The 19,539-nt window shown below is 60.2% G+C and overlaps 2 protein-coding genes and 3 non-coding genes across 6 annotated transcripts; 2 read left to right on the top strand and 3 right to left on the bottom strand.

Annotated features, from left to right (window-relative positions):
* Positions 1 to 207: 207 nt before the first annotated feature.
* LOC115600383 lies at positions 208 to 371 on the bottom strand. The gene has a single exon (XR_003988930.1). It is a non-coding gene; the product is annotated as a U1 spliceosomal RNA (small nuclear RNA).
* A 2,963-nt stretch (positions 372 to 3,334) lies between these two features.
* LOC115600382 lies at positions 3,335 to 3,498 on the top strand. Its single transcript, XR_003988929.1, has one exon. It is a non-coding gene; the product is annotated as a U1 spliceosomal RNA (small nuclear RNA).
* Positions 3,499 to 4,259: 761 nt separating this feature from the next.
* On the bottom strand, positions 4,260 to 4,423 carry LOC115600381. Its single transcript, XR_003988928.1, has one exon. It is a non-coding gene; the product is annotated as a U1 spliceosomal RNA (small nuclear RNA).
* A 1,783-nt stretch (positions 4,424 to 6,206) lies between these two features.
* EIF2B4 (eukaryotic translation initiation factor 2B subunit delta) lies at positions 6,207 to 11,252 on the bottom strand. 2 transcript variants are annotated; one of them, XM_030468869.1, is made up of 14 exons: positions 11,218 to 11,251; positions 11,039 to 11,082; positions 10,822 to 10,960; positions 10,165 to 10,374; positions 9,947 to 10,029; positions 9,719 to 9,810; positions 9,276 to 9,390; positions 8,932 to 9,008; positions 8,651 to 8,753; positions 8,063 to 8,190; positions 7,091 to 7,100; positions 6,920 to 6,982; positions 6,659 to 6,839; positions 6,207 to 6,449 (listed from the first exon to the last, which is right to left on the bottom strand). In XM_030468869.1, the coding sequence occupies exons 1-14, from the start codon at positions 11,240 to 11,242 to the stop codon at positions 6,247 to 6,249; spliced, it is 1,473 nt and encodes a 490-aa protein (XP_030324729.1). In that variant the 5' UTR covers positions 11,243 to 11,251; the 3' UTR covers positions 6,207 to 6,246. The 2 variants fall into 2 exon arrangements, with proteins under 2 accessions (XP_030324729.1, XP_030324728.1); XM_030468868.1 differs by having other exon boundaries at positions 6,920 to 7,100; positions 11,218 to 11,252.
* A 387-nt stretch (positions 11,253 to 11,639) lies between these two features.
* On the top strand, positions 11,640 to 19,526 carry SNX17 (sorting nexin 17). The gene is given in 16 exon segments (XM_030468836.1): positions 11,640 to 11,809; positions 14,603 to 14,677; positions 14,761 to 14,878; positions 15,107 to 15,171; positions 15,293 to 15,403; positions 15,744 to 15,834; positions 16,028 to 16,115; positions 16,464 to 16,533; positions 16,614 to 16,706; positions 16,803 to 17,006; positions 17,824 to 17,842; positions 17,845 to 17,945; positions 18,051 to 18,128; positions 18,318 to 18,392; positions 18,653 to 18,694; positions 18,791 to 19,526. Coding segments are annotated over 16 exon segments (1,410 nt in total). The 5' UTR covers positions 11,640 to 11,749; the 3' UTR covers positions 18,911 to 19,526.
* The last annotated feature ends 13 nt before the right edge of the window (positions 19,527 to 19,539 follow it).

The following is a 19,539-nucleotide window of genomic DNA, read 5'->3' as shown; positions in this document are numbered from 1 at the left end:
GGGGAACGAGCGGCCAGGACAGATACGCTAACTACAGCCACAGAAGAACCGCGAGCGGAGAACGACAATCAGAAGTCGAGCAAACAGCGATGAGGTTTCCGACACACAGTACCCAATTTCGACTTTAGCATCTTCACTGCGCGTGAAACCGTGCCCTCACTCTATGTTTTCCCGTGTTTACCGATCTATTTTTCACAATGCATGTAACAGGGGAGAGCGCGAACGCAGTCCCCCACTACCACAAATTATGCAGTCGAGTTTCCCGCATTTGGGGAAATCGCAGGGGTCAGCACACCCGGAGTGCAGGGGATGAGCCTCGCCCTGGGAAAACCACCTGCTTGATCATGGTGTCTCCCCTGCCAGGTAAGTATGAACAACAACCCACCCACCCACAACACACACACAAAGCCACGCACGCACAACACACGGTCACCACACGCGCACAAACAACAACACAACAAACACCACACACACACCACACCCCACACGCACACCCACACCCAACACAGCCTCTACCCACGCCCGCACCCACCGGGGGGCTTCTGCTCGGCGGCCGCATCTCCCGACGCGCACCGCGCACGCGATCTGCCTGGACACGCACACGATCTCCATGGGCACGCCCACGATCTCCATGGGCACGCCCACGATCTCCATGGGCACCCCCACGATCTCCATGGGCACCCCAGACACCACCGCCGCTGCCCGAGCCGCGCCCGGGCCGCTACTGCCCATAGCCACCCCGAACCTTCCGCCGCTGACAGCCCCGGCGTGTCCCGAGTCAAGCCGGAGCACAGCTGGGATGCCCGTGGACCTCCCTGTGCACCCGGGAGGCAACTCCGTGTCTGGGGGCGAGGTCAGACTCGGGGAGCCGGGGCCCACGTGCGCAAGCAGCAAACACGAGAGGTTGAAGCTCACCTGGAGCTGACACTGCCGCTGGTGTGTCAGGCAAGAAAGGCTTTCCAAGGACAGGCCTCAGGAAAACATCGGACCAAGACCTGTAGAAGATGGATGCTTGACAAACAAACACAGAAATGGTGCTTTTGAAATAGTGACTAAGCTAAGCAAGTTTTAATTTGCCCTCATTTGAAACCAGTCACATAATCCTAATATTCTGCAATCAATCTAAATTCTTGTATTCCATAACTGTTGAATTCCAAACTAATTTGGGTTGGAAGGGACCTGAAAGCTCATCCAGTGCCACCCTGCCGTGGTCAGGGACTGCTCCCAGCAGCTCAGATTTCTCCAAGCCACATCCAACCTGGGCTGAAACACTGCCAGGAATGGGGCAGACACAGCCCCTGGGCAACCAGGGGCTCAGCACCTTCACCCCAAAGAATTTCTCCCTCCCATCTCCTCTCCATCTCCCCTCTCCCAGCTGCAAACCCTTCCCCCTCGCAGGGTCCCATCCCTCCAGGCCCTTGTCCCCAGTCCCTCCCCAGCTTTCCTGGAGCCCCTTCAGGCACTGGAAGGTGCTCTAAGGTCTCCCCATTGCAGCCTTCTCTTCTCCAGCCTCAACACCCCCAACTCTCTCAGCCTGGCTCCAGAGCAGAGCTGCTACAGCCCTCTCAGCAGCTATGGGGCCTTGCTCCAACAGCTCTGGTCTCCACATTGGAGGGCTTTTGATCCCTTTCAAGTATCCTGTGGTTTTCTGCCCTCCTCCAGAGCCCTGAATGCAGCACTGGCCCCACTGCTGGAGAAGGATGTTTGAGAAAGTTCTTGTAATATATGTGTGTGTTTGTGAATTCATGTTGAATAATTATTTGAATAATTATAAAGTGTTTACTAACCGAACTGGTATAAAGTAATTTGCTAACCCCCTTTTGAGAGTACTAATAATATATCTGCCTTCAACATTGTGAAAGATGCAAATAATACTGTTCCTAGTGTAACTACAAGGCTTAGGGGAACAAGAAACAAGACATCCGCAGTTTCCCTACCTTGAAAACACTACAATGTACATCCTGTTGTGCTAATCGAAGCTAATTTTGCTGCTCACCACATAGCATTGCAATTTAAGGTGGTTTTACTGCTGGCTGCAGAGTGTTGCACAGGAAAGAACGAAGGAGCGCATGTGCAGAATTGAAGGGTAACGAGAGGGCAAACTGAGGCAGACACTGACTTCATCCAACGACCACCGGATGGGGGTCAAAAAGACCCCCAGAGATACAGTGGGTATGTGCCTTTGAAGGCCTGCCTCTTCCAAGAACTAATAAACATAACCCAGCCTATTCCTAGAACAGTAATGAATATGTATTAGAATAGTTAAGAATATGTATTAAGGTATGTAATATAAACTAAAAGATTAAACTTTACGTCATGTGTGTGAGTGGAGCGGAGACTCGCCACGCACCCAGTGCTGTTTTGCTTATTGCTATTTTATTAATTAAATTAAACCATTAACAGAATAATATTGAGTCTTGGTAATTTTTGTAACATTCTGATGGTGTGGTCTGGGCAGGGTGTGTGCGATACAGTGGGTGTTTGGGTTCTCTGTGTGTCCATGCCAGCTCCTTCAGAACACTGTGGTGAACCCCCTCAGCCTGTAGGCTTGTGAGCACACAGGTGGCCAAGTGGAAAGTCACTGCTCCTGCAGTTGTAGTCCTGTAACTGAAGGGATGGTCTACCATTACTATTAAAGACTGAAGCAAAAAAAGCATTGAACTCTTCCACCATTTCTGTGTTTGTTTGTCAAGCATCCATCTTCTACAGGTCTTGGTCCGATGTTTTCCTGAGGCCTGTCCTTGGAAAGCCTTTCTTGCCTGACACACCAGCGGCAGTGTCAGCTCCAGGTGAGCTTCAACCTCTCGTGTTTGCTGCTTGCGCACGTGGCCCCCGGCTCCCCGAGTCTGACCTCGCCCCCAGACACGGAGTTGCCTCCCGGGTGCACAGGGAGGTCCACGGGCATCCCAGCTGTGCTCCGGCTTGACTCGGGACACGCCGGGGCTGTCAGCGGCGGAAGGTTCGGGGTGGCTATGGGCAGTAGCGGCCCGGGCGCGGCTCGGGCAGCGGCGGTGGTGTCTGGGGTGCCCATGGAGATCGTGGGGGTGCCCATGGAGATCGTGGGCGTGCCCATGGAGATCGTGGGCGTGCCCATGGAGATCGTGTGCGTGTCCAGGCAGATCGCGTGCGCGGTGCGCGTCGGGAGATGCGGCCGCCGAGCAGAAGCCCCCCCGGTGGGTGCGGGCGTGGGTAGAGGCTGTGTTGGGTGTGGGTGTGCGTGTGGGGTGTGGTGTGTGTGTGGTGTTTGTTGTGTTGTTGTTTGTGCGCGTGTGGTGACCGTGTGTTGTGCGTGCGTGGCTTTGTGTGTGTGTTGTGGGTGGGTGGGTTGTTGTTCATACTTACCTGGCAGGGGAGACACCATGATCAAGCAGGTGGTTTTCCCAGGGCGAGGCTCATCCCCTGCACTCCGGGTGTGCTGACCCCTGCGATTTCCCCAAATGCGGGAAACTCGACTGCATAATTTGTGGTAGTGGGGGACTGCGTTCGCGCTCTCCCCTGACCGAGCGGTTGAAGGACAGATCATCAGAGGGAAAAGGTTCGGGGGAACGCATCGCAGGGGACCGGTGCGATGTTTCCCTGGGATGCCAGGCTTTGGGGTTGGGGGGTCGTTCAGGCTGGAGTGGAGGAGGCTCCCAGGTGAGTTCAGAGCAACCTTCCAATACCTGAAGGGGCCCCAAGAAAGCTGGGGTAAGAGGACAAGGGCAGTAGTTTAAAACTTGAAGAGGGGACATATGAGTTGGACATGACGAAAAAATAATTTCCTGTGAGGGAGGGTGCTTGAACCTCTGGTTGCCCAGGTTGTCCAGAGAAGCTGTGGCTGCCCCATCCCTGGCAGTGTTGAAGGCCAGGTTGGATGGGGCTTGGAGCACCCTGGTATCCAGCTGGACGTGTCCCTGCAGGGGGATGGGAACTGGATGAGCTTTAAGGTCCCTTCCAAGCCATTCTATGACTCTCTGAGGGGACCAGGACCCTCCATGTCTGAGCTGTGCCCGGTCCCGGAGCTGCATCATCTTCCCGGGGCACAGCCGGGGGTCCCGGAGCATCTCCGGGCTCCCGCTGCACACTCCCCAGCCATGTCCTTAAGTGCGGGGTCCGCGGTGCGACGTGCGGGTGAAATCCGCACCATCAAGGGTGGGGTGTGCGGGCCGAGGGAGGTCGTGCAGGGATAGGGGGGATGAGCGAGTGCTGAGTTCTTGAGAGAGCGAGAAGATCCGTGACAATTCCTTTCCCCCTGATGATCTGTCCTTCAACCGTTCGGTCAGGGGAGAGCGCGAACGCAGTCCCCCACTACCACAAATTATGCAGTCGAGTTTCCCGCATTTGGGGAAATCGCAGGGGTCAGCACACCCGGAGTGCAGGGGATGAGCCTCGCCCTGGGAAAACCACCTGCTTGATCATGGTGTCTCCCCTGCCAGGTAAGTATGAACAACAACCCACCCACCCACAACACACACACAAAGCCACGCACGCACAACACACGGTCACCACACGCGCACAAACAACAACACAACAAACACCACACACACACCACACCCCACACGCACACCCACACCCAACACAGCCTCTACCCACGCCCGCACCCACCGGGGGGGCTTCTGCTCGGCGGCCGCATCTCCCGACGCGCACCGCGCACGCGATCTGCCTGGACACGCACACGATCTCCATGGGCACGCCCACGATCTCCATGGGCACGCCCACGATCTCCATGGGCACCCCCACGATCTCCATGGGCACGCCCACGATGTGCATGGGCACGCCCACGATGTGCATGGGCACGCCCACGATGTGCATGGACACGCCCACGATCTCCACGGACACGCCCACGATCTCCATGGACTCGCCCACGATCTCCATGGACACGCCCAGACGCATCAGGCCCCGCCCCTCGGAATCCCTTGAGGTTCCGTCCCTGTTTCGCTCACCAGGCCATCTTCGTGGTATCGGTTGTGGAGTATCGGGGAGTTCTAATTCCCCACGGGTTAGCCCGCCGCGGCCAGAGCCCAGAGCCTCTCACGGCGATGCACCGCTTGTTCCTGGGCCCGAGCCCGTGGGAAGGCCTCGGTTTGGGCCCCCCCCCCGGCCCCTCAGTTCCTCCTCACCCACCAAGGGGCAGCAACCGGCAGCACCGCCCGTCGTGGGGAACGGGGTGACCCGCTCTGTCCCTGTGCACAGCACCGGCCCTTAAGCCCTATGGGCTACCTCACCGGGGCCCAAGGTCACAGAGCTCTCCCATTGCAGACCACAGCAGTGAGGACAGGTGAAACAATGTGTAAAACACTTTCTGGGCAAAAGCTCTTCCCATAACAGGCACCCCAGCACCCTGCCATCTTCCTTGGTTCCTTCTGAAGATAAAAGGCCGGGGGGGAGAGGCACAGGCAGCCCCCAGCAATCCCTGCCAGGTGCCAGGGATTTTACTCCACCTGGGAGGGATGTGAACGCTGCAGGATGTGTGAGGTCAAGGGAGGTCATGCCGCTTCCCCATGCCAGAACCCCAGCTCAGGCTGGACCCTGCCCCAGGCTCCTCTCGCTGGGGAGCAGCCCAGGCACTTGGGGCCCAGCTCGACTGTCTGTCACCATTGTGACACTGCAGTGGTCTGCAGGGTGTAACACCTCTGCTGCAAGGAACAGCTGAGAACTGGGGTGTTTTAGTCAGGAGAAGGCTGCAGGAGACCTTATTGAAGCCTTTCAGTATTATAAAGAAGCCTTTAAGAAACGTGGGGACAAACTTTTCAGCAGAGCCTGTAGCGATAGGATAGGGTGTGGTGGTTTTAAAGTAGAAGAGGGAAGATTCAGACTAGATCTCAGAAATAATTTTTTTTTACAGTGAGTGTGGCGAGACCCAGGCCCAGGCTCCCCAGAGGGGTGGTGCATGCCCCTTTGCTGGAAACATTAGAGGTCAGGTTTGATGAGGTTCTGAGCAGCCTGATCTGGTCAGAGATGTCCCTGCCCATAGGCAGGGCGATGGGACTGCATGAACTTCCCACCTAAACCTACACCTACATGTACCTTCCCACCTAAAGTATTTCTGTGATTCTAGCATCCTACAATTTCCCCCAGGGACAGGGAAGGTCCTTCACTGATAGAGCCTGGAGCTGGAGGTGATGGGCAGAGCTGGGGAAAAGTTCCAGTGTGCCCAAGGAGAGCACAGAGCTGAGCCTGTGGTGACACCAGGGTTCCTGCCACAACACAGAAGGCAGACAAAGGTGTATTGTGGGGCCTGGTTTATTAGTGTCCGTGCAGCTACCACTACTGCTGATCCACATTCTTGACACGCAGGACAACAGGCACCGAGGTGCAGGGGATCATGCCCAAGTCCGTGATGACCAGATCCACCAGGTCGGGTGGCGTCACGTCATAGACTAAGTTGAGGAGACGCAGAGACTTGTTCTCTGCCCAGCCACCCAGCTGGGCATGGCCCTTCCGGAGCACAATTAGGTCATCGGGATCATCTGTGGAGAAAGGAGCAGGATCAGGGAGAGCAATAGTCCCTCTATGTCCTGTCCTGGAAGAATGCAGCACTGCTGCCCACCAGGCCACCCTTAGCCTGAGTGTGGCCCCTCACCTGGGAAGGGGAAGAGCAGGGCATAGCAACCCATCCTGGCTAGCAGTGGGATGAGGGAGCAGGTCCCAGGTAGGGGGATGGGGACAGAAGCCTTACCCAGCTCGTTGGAGACAAAAGAGTCTGTCTGTACTCGCTCACAGAACTTGTAGGTCTCGCAGCACACCAGGACAGGCACGTTGTAAGCCTTGGAGACCAGGGCTATCTGGGATGTCCCCACCCGGGACATGACGGAGCCATTGGCCAGGAGTGCGTGGGCTCCCAGAAGCACTTTGGACACCTGGCAGGGAAGCACACAGATCTGTTGGCATCTTTTGTCCTGCAGCAGCCTCCCCCCTCCCTCCCACCACCACTCCCCACCTCCGGTAGCACATAGGAGATGGCATTGATCATGACGTAGGTGCAGCGGATGCCCTGGCGCACCAGCCGGCGCAGCGTCTCCCGGCCCTCCCGCCGTGGCCGGCTGTCCACCACGATCACGCGGAAGGCTCGGCCCTTCTTGGCGTGGGCGTCGCAGAGCGTGCGGTTCACCAGGGAAGAGCTGAGAGATGCCCAGGTGTGAGAAAGCTGCCCTGTGCTCCCAGCACTGCCCTGGGTCCAGACGCCCGGCTGGGCAGGATTCCTGAGCCCTCGCCCAGGGGACAGCGCTGACGTGAGATTGATGGCAGGGACTGGCACTGACAGCCCCAGCTGCCACAGCGCGTCCCCAGGCACACCCAGCCCAAACAGAACAATGTCTCCCTCACCCAGGGCAGGAGCTGGGCTTCCACCAAACCCCTGATGGCTGGTGCTGCACAGAGATGAATCTGGGCAGAGCACATGTCCACCATCACCACTTCCAGACACCCTCCTGCTATGCTTACTTCTAGAACCCTTCTCCCTGCCTTTGCACCCCTGGGAAAAGCAATGTCTCAGCCCTCCCTGGAAGCAGCACTGACCTGACTGTGACCACAGTGACGGTCTCACCTTTCAGACCCTCTCCAATTTCCACTCGTTATGCACCAAGCCTGCACTGCCCTCTTCCTACCCCTGCCCATCACCCCAGGGGGCACATCACATCTGTGCTCTGTTTTGCCATGGTGGATTCTGACTGCTTTTCTCATCTTTATTTCTGGGGAAACGGTCACTCAAAAGAAGGATGACTTTCTCTATTTTTGTTTCCTGACATTTGACTTTGTTGCAGTTTGTTTAAAACACCTGTGAACAGCCACAGCTGCTCTGAAATTGCCCTGCATGGGAGCAGCAGTGGATCTGGGTTTCTGGAAGCACCACCTTGTGACATGAGCTCTTCAGCCTCCCAGGATGGGACAGGAGTCCTAAAGAGCTCTCTGCTTTGTCTAAAGCACTATTTCAGTTTTATTTCTAGTTGCTGGACCCAGAGACACAGCCTCCCCTTTGGGCAACGCTGACCTTCCCACCCCTGAAAAGCTTTTGCAAGAGCTTCCATGTTCACTCAGCTGCTGCATTCCTTCTTCCCCCCTGCTGCCCCAGCTCCCCTCTTACCATCCATACACCAGGATCACATCGTTGTCATTTATCTTCTCAAAGGCAGACCTTGAAATGGCTTCAGCTGCCAAAAGAATCTTCTCCCGCAGGTATTTGTCAATGGTGTCCTGCAGCTTCTCCTTTGCCTGGGGAGGACAGTGCCATCAGGCACAGCTGGCCTCATCGCACCGCAGATATTCTGATGTCTCCCTGCCTCTTGCTCCACAGCTCCTAGGGAGCTTTTTGCCTGGGATGGAACTGATCATTGAAAAAACATCTTCCTCTTCACCCATGGCTTTACTGCTGCTGCCAAGCCATGCTGACAGACAGTCCTGGTGGGCAAGGGCAGCTTGTGGTACTGCCTGCTGTGGCTTCTGTGGTTCCCCACAGCACACAGTGCCAGCTGGACCAGCCTGTCCCTTCCTGCAGCCACCCAGGGTCACCTTTTCAATGCAGGTGCAACACTGGCTACTGACCAGGCCTGCAGTGGAGTGCTGCTTCCACTGGGACCAGGAGACTCCACCTTACACCCCTCCACTCCTCCCAGCCCAGCCACCTGAACAGCCCAGTCCCTGGCGTGGTGCACCCCCGCCTGAGGCCACTCACCTCCTCCTCTCGCAGGGTGTCAGGCAGACATGAAATCTCCTTCTTGAGGAACTTAATGGCATTGCCCATGCTGGCCGAGAGGGGCCGGCACTGGTTCAGGAAGCTGCATAGGAAACGGAGTTGGCTTCAGAGCAGCCTTGGGGCAGGAACAGGCAGCAGCAGGGTATGCCTGGGGGTGATGGGAGGGGGCAGAGCTCCAGAGAAGTCAGCCCAAGGTTGGGTGGACACCAACCCAGAGAGGTGACTGATGGATCATGCTCTGTGGAGCTGCAGTCCCTCACCTGATGTGTGGCTTCAGCCTGGCCACCAGGTCCCGTGACAGCTCCTCATTGGGGGGAGTGGAGTAATCCCGGATCAGCTGAGAGAAGAAGGGAGAGAGAATGAGCACATGGCCTCCAGCCCCAGGAGGCTGCAGACCAGGCACAGCTTGACATGCATTCCCAGCGGAGGCAAAGGGGTGCTTGAGGAACCCGAATCTGCAGCGTCAGCAGCACCACCAAACAGGATCCCAACAGGACCCAGCCCTGGGCATGGTCAGAAGGAAGAAGCCAAGGAAGACTGAGTGCAGACAGAGCCTCAGTGGTCAGAAAAAAATTGCCTGCATGTGATGCAGCTGCTCGTGTACCTGTTTGAAGACTTCCAGCAGGGCAATGCAGCGGGCGTTGGAGCCATTGATGATGCCCTGGGAGTACTGGAGCCCAAGGCGCACCACAGCCGGATGAATGACAGTGGAAGGGATGCTGCAAGGACAAAGACAAGAGCTGTCAGGGCTGGCAGGAAGAACGAGCCCATCACCAGGCCCCCAAACCACACCAGGAGACAGCCTGAAAAAGGAGCTGTCTGCATGTCCCCACTTGCTCTGTGATCTGAGGCCAACCCCACAGCTCCTGCATGGTCTGATGGCAGCTCATCACACCTCACAGGCTGGACATGTGTCCCTGCTGCTGCTCCTCCACTCCACCAAGCCCCAGGACACCCAGTCCTCTCTTCACTATGGACATTTTTCAGCCAGGCAAGTCAAAACTGAACGAAATGACTGACTGGGCCTGTGCTGGGAAAGCTACATACCTCATCTGCTGTGTCAGTGGCTTCTTGCGGCTGTACTGGTGCAAGTGGGAGAACAGGTTGACCTTGGTGCCATAGTCCTGCCTCAGAGGTACCTGTCACCAAATGGTATTGAGCGTGGTTCACCCAAGCTGCCATGCAGCCCTGCCCCCTCCAGCACCCCCAGCACTCCCTTCCACCACACCAGTCCCACCACACACACTGCAGCCCCTCACCCAGCCCTCTTCCCACCTGCTGCCGCTCCAGCTTCTTGGCCAGTCTCCTCTGGGCAGTGGGGTCATCCACCTGCACGTGCTCTGGCAGCCGCTTCACCACTGTGGGGACAGTGGGGGAGGTGGCATGAGGGGACCCCAGCCCAGCCACACCGCCCCCGCACTCAGGACAGGAGGATGGGAAGGATAGCCGCCCACCGCAGCCCCCTCCCCACCCTGTGCTGATGATGTCCCTACCAGACTGGGACTCGGTGGGTGCCAGCCGGGGCTTGGCTGTGGTGGCCGCCTGGCTCAGCTCTGCTTTCTTCGCCTGCTTCTGGGCCCGCTCGGCCTCCTGCTTTGCTCGGCGCTCTGCTCGCAGCTCCGCTTTGCTCTTGCTCCCCACAGGCTTCTCGCCATCGTTGGGGCCATCTGCCAAGGCTGGGGGGGGTGTGGGGTGAGCAGCAACTGCAGGAAGGGAAGGGGGAGATCTGTGTCCTGCTTTACCCACCAGACGTACTCTGGTGTGGGGCAGGTGGTGGCAGGGAGACCCTCCTCTGTGCAGGGTCCGCCTCTGGGGAGGAGGGTGGGACTAAGCCCCATGTTCTCCAGGACCTCGCCACCCCTGTGCAGCTGACACGGGGACCACCAGGCCAGCCCCATGCTCGGGTGTGGAGGGGACCTGCCTCTCCAGATTCAGTCCCCGCAAGACACAGGTACTTGTGGTACCAGGGCTCGGGTGTGGAGAGGTTGGACACCCTAGAGGTCCCACCATGGCCTCCCCAACTGGAGAATGCTCCTGGCTCGGGACTTTTCTTGCCACAGAGACCCTCGAGGGCCCCAACATGGTGCTGGTCATGCCTGCCGTGGGTTGCCCAGCCTCGGGAGGCTTCCTGGGGGGAAGGAGGTCCTCACCCCGCGACTGCCCAGGCTCGGATGGTGTCCCCAGCTCCGGGGACTCTGCCACCGGACCCTTCTCGCTCCTCTTCTTCTTTTTCTGCTGCTTCTTCTCCTTCCGCTGCTGCAGCTTCTCCTCCCGGGAGAGCTCCGGGGCCTGCGGGCACAGACCGTCAGGCAGCTCCCGGACCCGCACAGGACCCCGCACCGGTCCCAGCCCCACGGCCCCGCTCACCTGCGCTCCCGCCGGCACGGGCACGGCGGCTTCGGGGCCCGCACCTGCAACGAGGGGAAGCGTAAACGGGACCGGGAAGACACCGGCACCGGGAGCCGAGGGGTGCCCAGCACCGGGGTGGAGACGGGGTCGGGCCGGTGCCGCGGGCAGGGTCCCGCCGCCCGCACTCGCTCACTCACCGCCCGGCGCGCCCCGCTCCGCCATGACACCTGCCTGCAGCGCCCCCTGCAGCGCCCCCTGCCGCCCCGGAGGACCCCGCCGCCCGCCAGCTCCCCGTGACCGATCATGACGTCACCGCCCCCCCCGCATGACGCCACCGGGTGGCCGGGGGACGGTCCCTCCGCCGGGGTGTCCCTCCCCATCCTTCCCCTCCCTGACCACTGCCAGTGCGGCCCAGCGCATCTCCAGGCCCGGCTCCCTTCTCCGGGTTCCCTGCGGCCGGGGCCCGTCCCGCTCCGGGCCGGCGCTCAGCACCGGGCGCTCCGGCGGGGGTCCCGCACGGAGCCCCGGGGCTGCCGTGGGTGTGGGGGGGTGTCACCGGGGCGGGGCAGGTGGCCGGGCCGGCCCCGGCGGGCGGTTCCACCGGCCGCGCCATCGCGGGGCCCCGCGGGGCGGTGCCGGGAGCTCCCTGCCCGACATGGCGGCGCGCGGCAGGTAGCGGGGGCGCGCGACCCGGCCCTGCCCGGTACCGGTACCGGCCCCGGCCCCGCCATGCACTTCTCCATCCCCGAGACCGAGACCCGCGCCGGCGACGGCGGCGCCGCCTACGTGGTGAGCGGGGCCGGGGTGGAGCGGAGCGGCCCCGGTTCCGGCGGCGGCCCCACGGCGGCAGCGCCCTGCGGCACCGGGGCCGCCGTCCCGACCGTCCGGTGGGGTCGTGTGGGCCCGCAGCCCCCGCAGCCATTGCGGGCGGCCTGTGTGGTCCGAGACCGGGTGAAGAGCCCCCGGCTGCCCGCTACCCCCGGCCAGCGTCCTGCTCTCGGTGCCCGCGCCCCGGGGCTGGGAGGGACGGGGCGGCCCCCGGGAGACTCGGGGGGTTCCAGGGATCCCCGGGGGGCGGCTGGTCCGGTGCGCTGCGGGCGGGAGGAATGGTGGTGGTGGGGCCCGTCCCGTCCCCGGGGCCCGGCTCATCCTGCCCCCCAGCCCGTCCATCTGTCCGTCCGTCCATACTTCCCGGCTTCCTGTTTTGCTCGGCGGGACGTGAACGCCCTCCAGCTGGCAGCTCCCCGGGAGTGGATCCCCGGGACCCGGGGGCGGCTGCTGCGAGGCGGTTGGTGGCCCGGCCGGGAGCTCATTCACCGCCCAACAGGGTCCGGCTGGTCCATGCTGTGCTCCTCGCTCCTCCGGGCATCCCCCTCCTCTGTGCCTGCTGTCCTGGGGAGCCCTTCCTGCCCCCTTTACCGAGACCCCACTCAGGGATCCCCGTGGTCCTCTCGGAAGCACGGGGCAGCGTGTTGGGGACGGAGGGCAGTCATGAGCTGGGGAAGAGTGATCCTCCCCGTGCACTCTGCCCTGGGGAGGCCACATCTGGAGTTCTTTGTCCAGTTCTGGGCTGCCCAGAACAAGAAAGACAAGGAGCTACTGGAGAGAGACCAATGGTGGGCTGCGAGGTTGGTGGGGGTACAGGAGCATCTCTCATGAGGACGTGGGGCTGCTCAGCCTGGAGGAGGGCAGGGTGAGAGAGGATATTATCAGTGCTTATAGGTATCTAGAGGCTGGGTGTCAAGAGTATGGGGCCAAACTCTTTCTTTTCAGTGGTGCCCAATGACAGGATGAGGGGCAATGGGCACAAACGGGAATGCAGGAAGTTCCATCTGAGCATGACTTTCAGAGTGGCAGAGCACTGGCCCAGAGCAGCTGTGGAGTCTCCCTCTCTGGAGGCATTCAAAACCTGCCTGGATGCCATCCCATGCCACCTGCTGCAGGCAAACCTGCTTGGGCAGGGGGGCTGGACTAGATGATCTCCAGTGGTCCTGTCTGACCTTGACCTTTCTGTCATTCTGGTAGCTGTGGTCAGCACAAGTGCTGGAGGAACCAGCCTCCAAGGTCTGTTCAGCCCCATCCACTTTGCCCTTCGGTGCTGTGATGGCTCCTTGGGCCAGGAAACTCCTTGTCCCCAGTGTCAGAGGACAGCTCTGGGCCTGGGCAGCAGCTGATGACCTCCCAAGAGCCCTGCCTGTGGGCAGGGAGCCACGGGCCCTGTGTGCTCCAGGCTGTGGCTGGGCAGGCAGGAGCGCTGTTTGGGCCACACAGTATCCGTCCCGGTCCCTCTGCAGGGGCTGTGCCTATGCAGCATGGCCTGGGCAGTGGGCATCCCCTGTGCTAGGGCAGGAGGACATCGGAGGTGCCTTCTTGGACTGTGATCACCGGCTGGGAGCAGAGCTGTGCCTTGGGGTCTCAGCGTCTGCTCACCTTGAAGGGCACATTCCAGGGCTGGGGGCATGTATGCTGGGATCTCTGCAGCAACACTTATGTGTCAAAGCAACCAGAACCCCTGTGGTGCTGGAACATACTGTGGTGGCCCCAGGGCTGCCTGCAGCGCAGGAAAATGGAATCCCATGGCCCGGGCTGCAGGTAGCAGTGAGGGGGGGACTTGTCCACGAGGCTTCAGGGTGGCTGGGCAGCTGCAGGGTTGCACCTTCCTCATGTCCATTCCTTGGATATACTTGTACATCCTGAGCAGTTTTGACAGATTTGTTGGGCTGCAGGTCTGCAGCAACACAAAGCATCTTCATAGGGGCAGCACACAGGAACCTTTCAGTGCTGTCATTGCATTTAGCTGTGCAAGTCATGGAATTGTGGAGCTGTGTTGGTTGGAAAAGACCCTTGAGATCATTGAGCTCAGCTGTTCCCCCAGCACCGCCCAGGCCACCCCTGCCCCATGTCCCTCATCCCCACATCCCCAGGGCTTGCTCTGAAACCCCTCCAGGCATGATGGGGACTCCAGCCCTGCCCTGGGCAGCCTGGGCCAGGCCCTGACAACCCTTTCCAGGCAGAAATTCTTCCCCAGCTCCAACCTAAACCTCCCCTGGCACCACTTGAGGTGTGCCAAAAGTTCCTCTTGTCCCATCCCTTCTTCCTTGGGAGCAGAGCCCGACCCCCCCTGGCTCCAACCTCCTCTCAGGGGGTTGCAGAGAGCCACAAGGTCTCCCCTCCGCCTCCTCTGCTCCAGGATCAGCACCCACAGCTCCCTCAGATCCTCCTCACAACTTCTCCAGACCTTTCCCCTGTTTCATTGCCCTTCTCTGGACACACTCCAGCCTCTCAATGTCCTTCTGCTCTGGAAGGGCCCAGAACTGACCCCAGGATTCAAGGTGTGGCATCACCAGTGCCCTCAGTGATGGTACCAGCCAGGATGCTCCATCCATCTTCATCTGCTGATGCATAGCCCTTAACTGCTGCCAGCAGCCCCTCCTCGTCCTGATCCCTCCTGGTCCTGATCATACTGGGGGCTGTGTCTGTGCCCTGCTGGGGTTTCCCTGGGGTGTTTCCTGTGTCCCATCAGCTGAGCTGACTACCAGGCCCTTCCCAATGCTGCAGTCTGACTGTTGTCTCTCCCTGCAGGCCTATAACATCCATGTGAATGGGGTGTTGCACTGCCGGGTGCGCTACAGCCAACTTCTGGGGCTGCACGAGCAGGTAGGGACCATCCCCAGCCCTGGGAACCGCAGTGCAGCCACCACCTCCCAGCCGGCTCCCACATTGCTCTGCTCTCTTCCCAGCTAAGGAAGGAGTATGGAGCTAACGTGGTGCCAGCCTTTCCCCGGAAGAAGATCTTCACCCTCACCCCGGCAGAGGTGGAGCAGCGGCGGGAGCAGCTGGAGAAGTACATGCAGGCTGGTAAGCTGGGTCTGCCCTGCTTGGTCTCTCCCCACACCACCCGTCCCACTGCTCCCAGCTCCCAGCCTTGTGCTGCTGCCTGCACCTGCAGGGTCCCTGGCTGCCCCTGTGCACGCCCTGCACACTGCACATGCACTGGTTGCAAACTGAGGGGCTGCGGAGCAGACAGGGGCTGGTGAGGGCCCCTGCCCACCTAACACCCTGCTTCTTGCTGCCTTCCACCCCCAGTGCGGCAGGACCCAACGCTGGGAGGCAGCGAGACCTTCAACAGCTTCTTGCGCAAGGCCCAGCAGGTGAGGGGGCTGGAGCTGCTGGGTGAAAGGGGTGGGCTGCTGGGACCCCTCGGACCATCGGGTGGCCTGAGGGTGGTTGGCAATGGAGGATCTGGGGTACTGATCCTGGTTCTCTCTGCAGGAGACACAGCAGATCCCCACAGAGGAGGTGGTGCTGGAAGTGATGCTCTCCAATGGCCAGAAGGTCAAGGTCACCATCCTTACCTCAGACCAGACAGAGGATGTTCTTGAGGTGCCAAAAGCCTTGTGCTGTTCAGGACCAGCTCGTCCTGTTGATTTCTGTGGTTTCCCACTTGGTCAGGAGTTCCCTTAGTCCCTCCCCACCAGGTCCCCATCCTGGAGCAGGGCTGTCTTGAGGGGCTGAGAGCAGTGCAGTTGGAAGGGGTGGTCCAATGGTGCCCCTTTGGACCAAGGCTGGGGAGGTCCTCAGCTGTTTCATGGTGGCAGTGGTCCCCCAGGTCCCACTTGTCCCTCCACCAGTGAAGCAGAGGTGCTGCCCTCCTGCTTACAGGCTGGATCCTGCTGCAGGGTAAGGGTATGGGGCAGTGGTGACCTCCTGCTCTTGCTCCCAGGCTGTGGCCTCCAAGCTGGATCTGCCAGATGACCTGGTCGGCTACTTCAGCCTCTTCCTAGTGAGAGAGACCAAGGATGGAGCTTTCTCTTGTGAGTAGAGCAGGCTGGAGCCCCAGGGAGGTGTGGTGGGGCATCTGCCCTGGATGAGAGCTGTGTGGTTGGACCCCTTGGCCCTGCCCGGGGTAGGGGGACCTAGCGGGCTCCCCTGGCACACCCTGGGTGGGTGGGTGTCTCGTGGGCTCCCCCTGCCCCTGACCACTGCTGAACTGCTGTTTCACCACAGTTGTGCGGAAGCTGCAGGAGTTTGAGCTGCCGTATGTGTCGGTCACCAGCCTGCACAACGCCGAGTTCAGGATCATCCTGCGCAAGAGGTCAGTGGGTGGGCAGCAGGGCTGGGGACCAACAGATGCTGGAGCAGTGGAGGGAGGTCTCTTCTCTGACCTCCTGCCATCATCACCCATGGGATGCTGTGTCCCCAGGCACACCCCTGGGTGTCCCCTGCCATGACACTGGGGGCCGAGCTGCCCTGCTGGGCTTGGTTCCTGTTTCTGTTTCTCATTCCCACCTCGGAGTGGGAGACTGGGCTATGGCAAACAGTGGCTACTGGGGCAGGTGGCCACAGAGCCAGCCCAGCACCTTCTCCCAGCATGGGTATGTGTTTTTCTCCCCATGGCTGTCTAGAGCTGGAAAAGAGGTTGACCTGTGTAATTCACTTCTAGCTACTGGGACTCCTCCTATGATGACGACGTGATGGAGCATCACGTGGGGCTGAACCTGCTGTATGCGCAGGTGAGGGTCGATATGGCCCAGGCTGCGGGGCCTCAGGTGGCTCTGGGCCCAGCTGCTCACCGGACTCTGCTTCTTGGCAGACGGTGTCGGACATCGAGCACAGATGGATCCTGGTCAACAAGGAGCAGCACCGGCAGCTGAAGTCCTTGCAGGAAAAAGTCTCCAAGAAGGAGGTAGGGGAGAGCATGGTACTGTCTCTGGAGCAGTTCCCGCAGTGGGGCGGTGGGTGCAGTGCTGAGCTTGCTGCCTTCTCCCGGCTCTGCCCACAGTTCATCCGCCTGGCACAGACCCTCAAGTACTACGGCTATCTCAAGTTCGACCCCTGCGTTACCGACTTCCCCGAGAAGGGGTGTCACGTCGTCGTCAGCGCGGGCAACAACGAGCTCAACTTCCAGGTGCGGCTGCCCAACGAGCAGATCAAGGAAGGCAGTTTCAAGGTCACACGCATGCGGTGCTGGCGGGTCACCTCCTCGGTGAGTGACACTTGCTCAGTGGGGCTGGTGGGACCGAGCAGTGCCAGGCTGGTCCTGCAGCTCTGCCCAAGGACAGGTGCTGGCTCTGTCACCTGCTGCAAGCCCAACTGGACATGGCAGGGCCTGGGGTTGTGCTTTGGGGCTGGGGGGGTCATCAGCATGAGGGCATTCAAGGGGCTCTGCTGCTGTGGGAGGACCTGGTGGTGGTTGCCCCTTGACTCTGCTCTGATGAGACCCTTCCTTGCAGTGCTGAGTCCAGCTCTGGGGTCCTCAGCACAGGAGACATGGAGCTGTTGGAGCAGTTCCAGAGGAGGCCACAGAGATGATCTGAGGGCTGGAGCAGCTCTGCTGTGATGAACGGCTGAGAGAGTTCGGCTTGGAGAAGAGAAAGCTGTGGGGGGACCTTAGAGAACCTTCCAGCGTCTGAAGAGGCCTATAAGATGGGAACAGACATTTTAGCAGAGCCTATAGCAACAGGACAAGGCGTGATGGTTTTAAACGAAGAGAAGGGAGAGTCAGACTAGATCTAAGGAAGGAACAGGGTTCTCAAGAGAGGTTTTGATGCCCCATTCCTGAAAACAGTCAGGGTTAGGTTGGGGGGAGCTCTGAGCCACCTGGACTGGTTGAAGATGTCCCCACTCACTGCAGGGGGCTGGACTAGATGAGTTCCAACCCAAACCATTCCATGATTCTAGAATGCCAGCGGGAGCTGGGTAGGGTGTCCCACACCTGGTGGGGGCTGCCCTCAGCACAGGGCCTTGGGACGCTGGCTGTGTTCCCTTGGGATGTTCCCCAGCCTCAGCCTTTGCCCTTGCAGGTGCCAATGAGCAATGGCCCCTCGGGAGCAGCCCAGGAAAGTCTGAGGTGAAGCTGGAGTTGGCTTTCGAGTATTTAATGAGCAAGGACAGGCTGCAATGGGTCACCATCACCAGCCCACAGGTAGGACAAGCATGGTGGACACGTGTGAGGACTGGTCTGGGCTTGACATGGCATGTCAGGAAAGCTGTGGGGGTGCTTGGAGCCTCTGACACCTCTTCCTTGCAGGCCATCATGCTGAGCATCTGCCTGCAGTCCATGGTGGATGAGCTGATGGTGAAAAAGTCTGGAGGCAGCATCCGCAAGGTGAGGGTAGGGGCTCGGTGTTGGCTCTGGGGTGGGGTTCCCCTCCTGCCTCCATGACTTCCTGGGGTCCAGGCCAGGCCCTGCTTGCTCTCCTCAGGATGGGGCCAGCTGAAGGGTCGCCATGGGCCACCTGAGCCTCTGGAGCTGCCTGCGGGTACCCTGCGGCTGAGCCCAGCTCTTCTGCTGCAGATGTTCCGCCGGCGGGCAAATGGGGCCCTGCGGCGCTCAGACAGTCAGCAAGCTGTGAAGTCCCCCCCGCTGCTGGTGAGTGGGACCCATGGGGACAAGGAAGGGGCCGTGGGTGTCTCTGCCTGCAGTGGGGCAGAGACCACCACCCAGAGGTGCCATTGTCCCCTTGGAGGGGCTGGGGCTAGCCCGGAGGGCTGTGGTGCCCCATTCCCATGTAGCTCCTGGAGCCCGGGACGGGAGGGTGGCCTGGCCTTGTCCCACAAGGGGGAGTGGTAGCCAAGGGCTGGTGGGAAGGGCAGGCAGCGTGTCCCTGACTGTGCCATCCTGTGCCACAGGACTCACCTGATACCTCCCGGGAGCCGATGGCCAAACTCTCGGTGAGTTGTGTGTGGGCACAGCGTCGACGCAGACCTTGGGGGGAGCGGGGCGGAGCGGAGCAGGGGTCCTCCTAACATCTCCCCCCCCCTCTGCAGAGCAAGCTCACCTCCGTCAGCCTGCGTGGGATCAGCCACTCCAGCTCCGCCAACGAGGTGGGCACCAATGATTTCCATGGCAATTACGCCTTCGAGGGCATCGGAGATGAAGACCTGTAGTGTCCCCCCCTCCCCCTGCCAACTCATAGGGCAGCCCCCCAGGGGCCTTTGCTGAGGAATGTACGACCTGCAGACAGGTTGCAATCAACGTGCCTCTCACCTGCTACATCCACCTCCCCCTGCTCCCCCTGGGCTGGGCAACTCGCCCCCAGCCCACCGTTGCCTTTGGGGTGGGGGCAGCTGAACGCCTCCTGCAGCTGGCTCCAGCTGGGAGAGGGGCTTGTTCCCCGGGCCAGCCCCAGCCCTGGAGCTGTGTCCTGGGGCCTGGCCCAGTGTGGGGGACGGAGCTGCCCCCTTCCTGGCCAGGAAGGTCTGGCCTGAGTGCCCAGCCGCCCTGGGGGGCTGGAGCGGCAGGCTGGTGGTATCGAGCCGCCCTCCTGAGGCTCCATAAATGCCAAATTAGCGTTTAGGTTTCTGCTCAGAGACAGACCACAGTAAACTGTCTCCAGGGGAGCCCTGTGCAGGGCCCCCTCTCTAACCTGCTCATAGACTCCAGCGTAATCTAGGCTTGTAACCACGTTATCTCCTGCTGCTCAGACTGACCAGAGCATTAATGGACCGTAACCGATGTTTACACACTGCAATGATGATTAAAATGGATCCTGATTGGTACTGGGCTATCTGTTGGG

The sequence above is a fragment of the Calypte anna genome, unplaced genomic scaffold (genome assembly GCF_003957555.1).
Source record: "Calypte anna isolate BGI_N300 unplaced genomic scaffold, bCalAnn1_v1.p scaffold_86_arrow_ctg1, whole genome shotgun sequence".
Taxonomy (NCBI): Eukaryota; Metazoa; Chordata; class Aves; order Apodiformes; family Trochilidae; genus Calypte; species Calypte anna.
The sequence above is the reverse complement of the archived record's forward strand: the minus strand, read 5'-3'. Positions and strand labels throughout refer to the sequence as shown.

Coding starts and splice junctions, on each gene's coding strand:
- EIF2B4 (XM_030468868.1), bottom strand. CDS start 11,242: ATGGCGGAGCGGGGCGCGCCGGGCG. Junction 10,030..10,164: donor ACCCACCGAGTCCCAGTCTG/GTAGGGACATCA, acceptor CTGTCCCCACAG/TGGTGAAGCGGCTGCCAGAG. Junction 7,101..8,062: donor GTGATCCTGGTGTATGGATG/GTAAGAGGGGAG, acceptor GGCATCTCTCAG/CTCTTCCCTGGTGAACCGCA.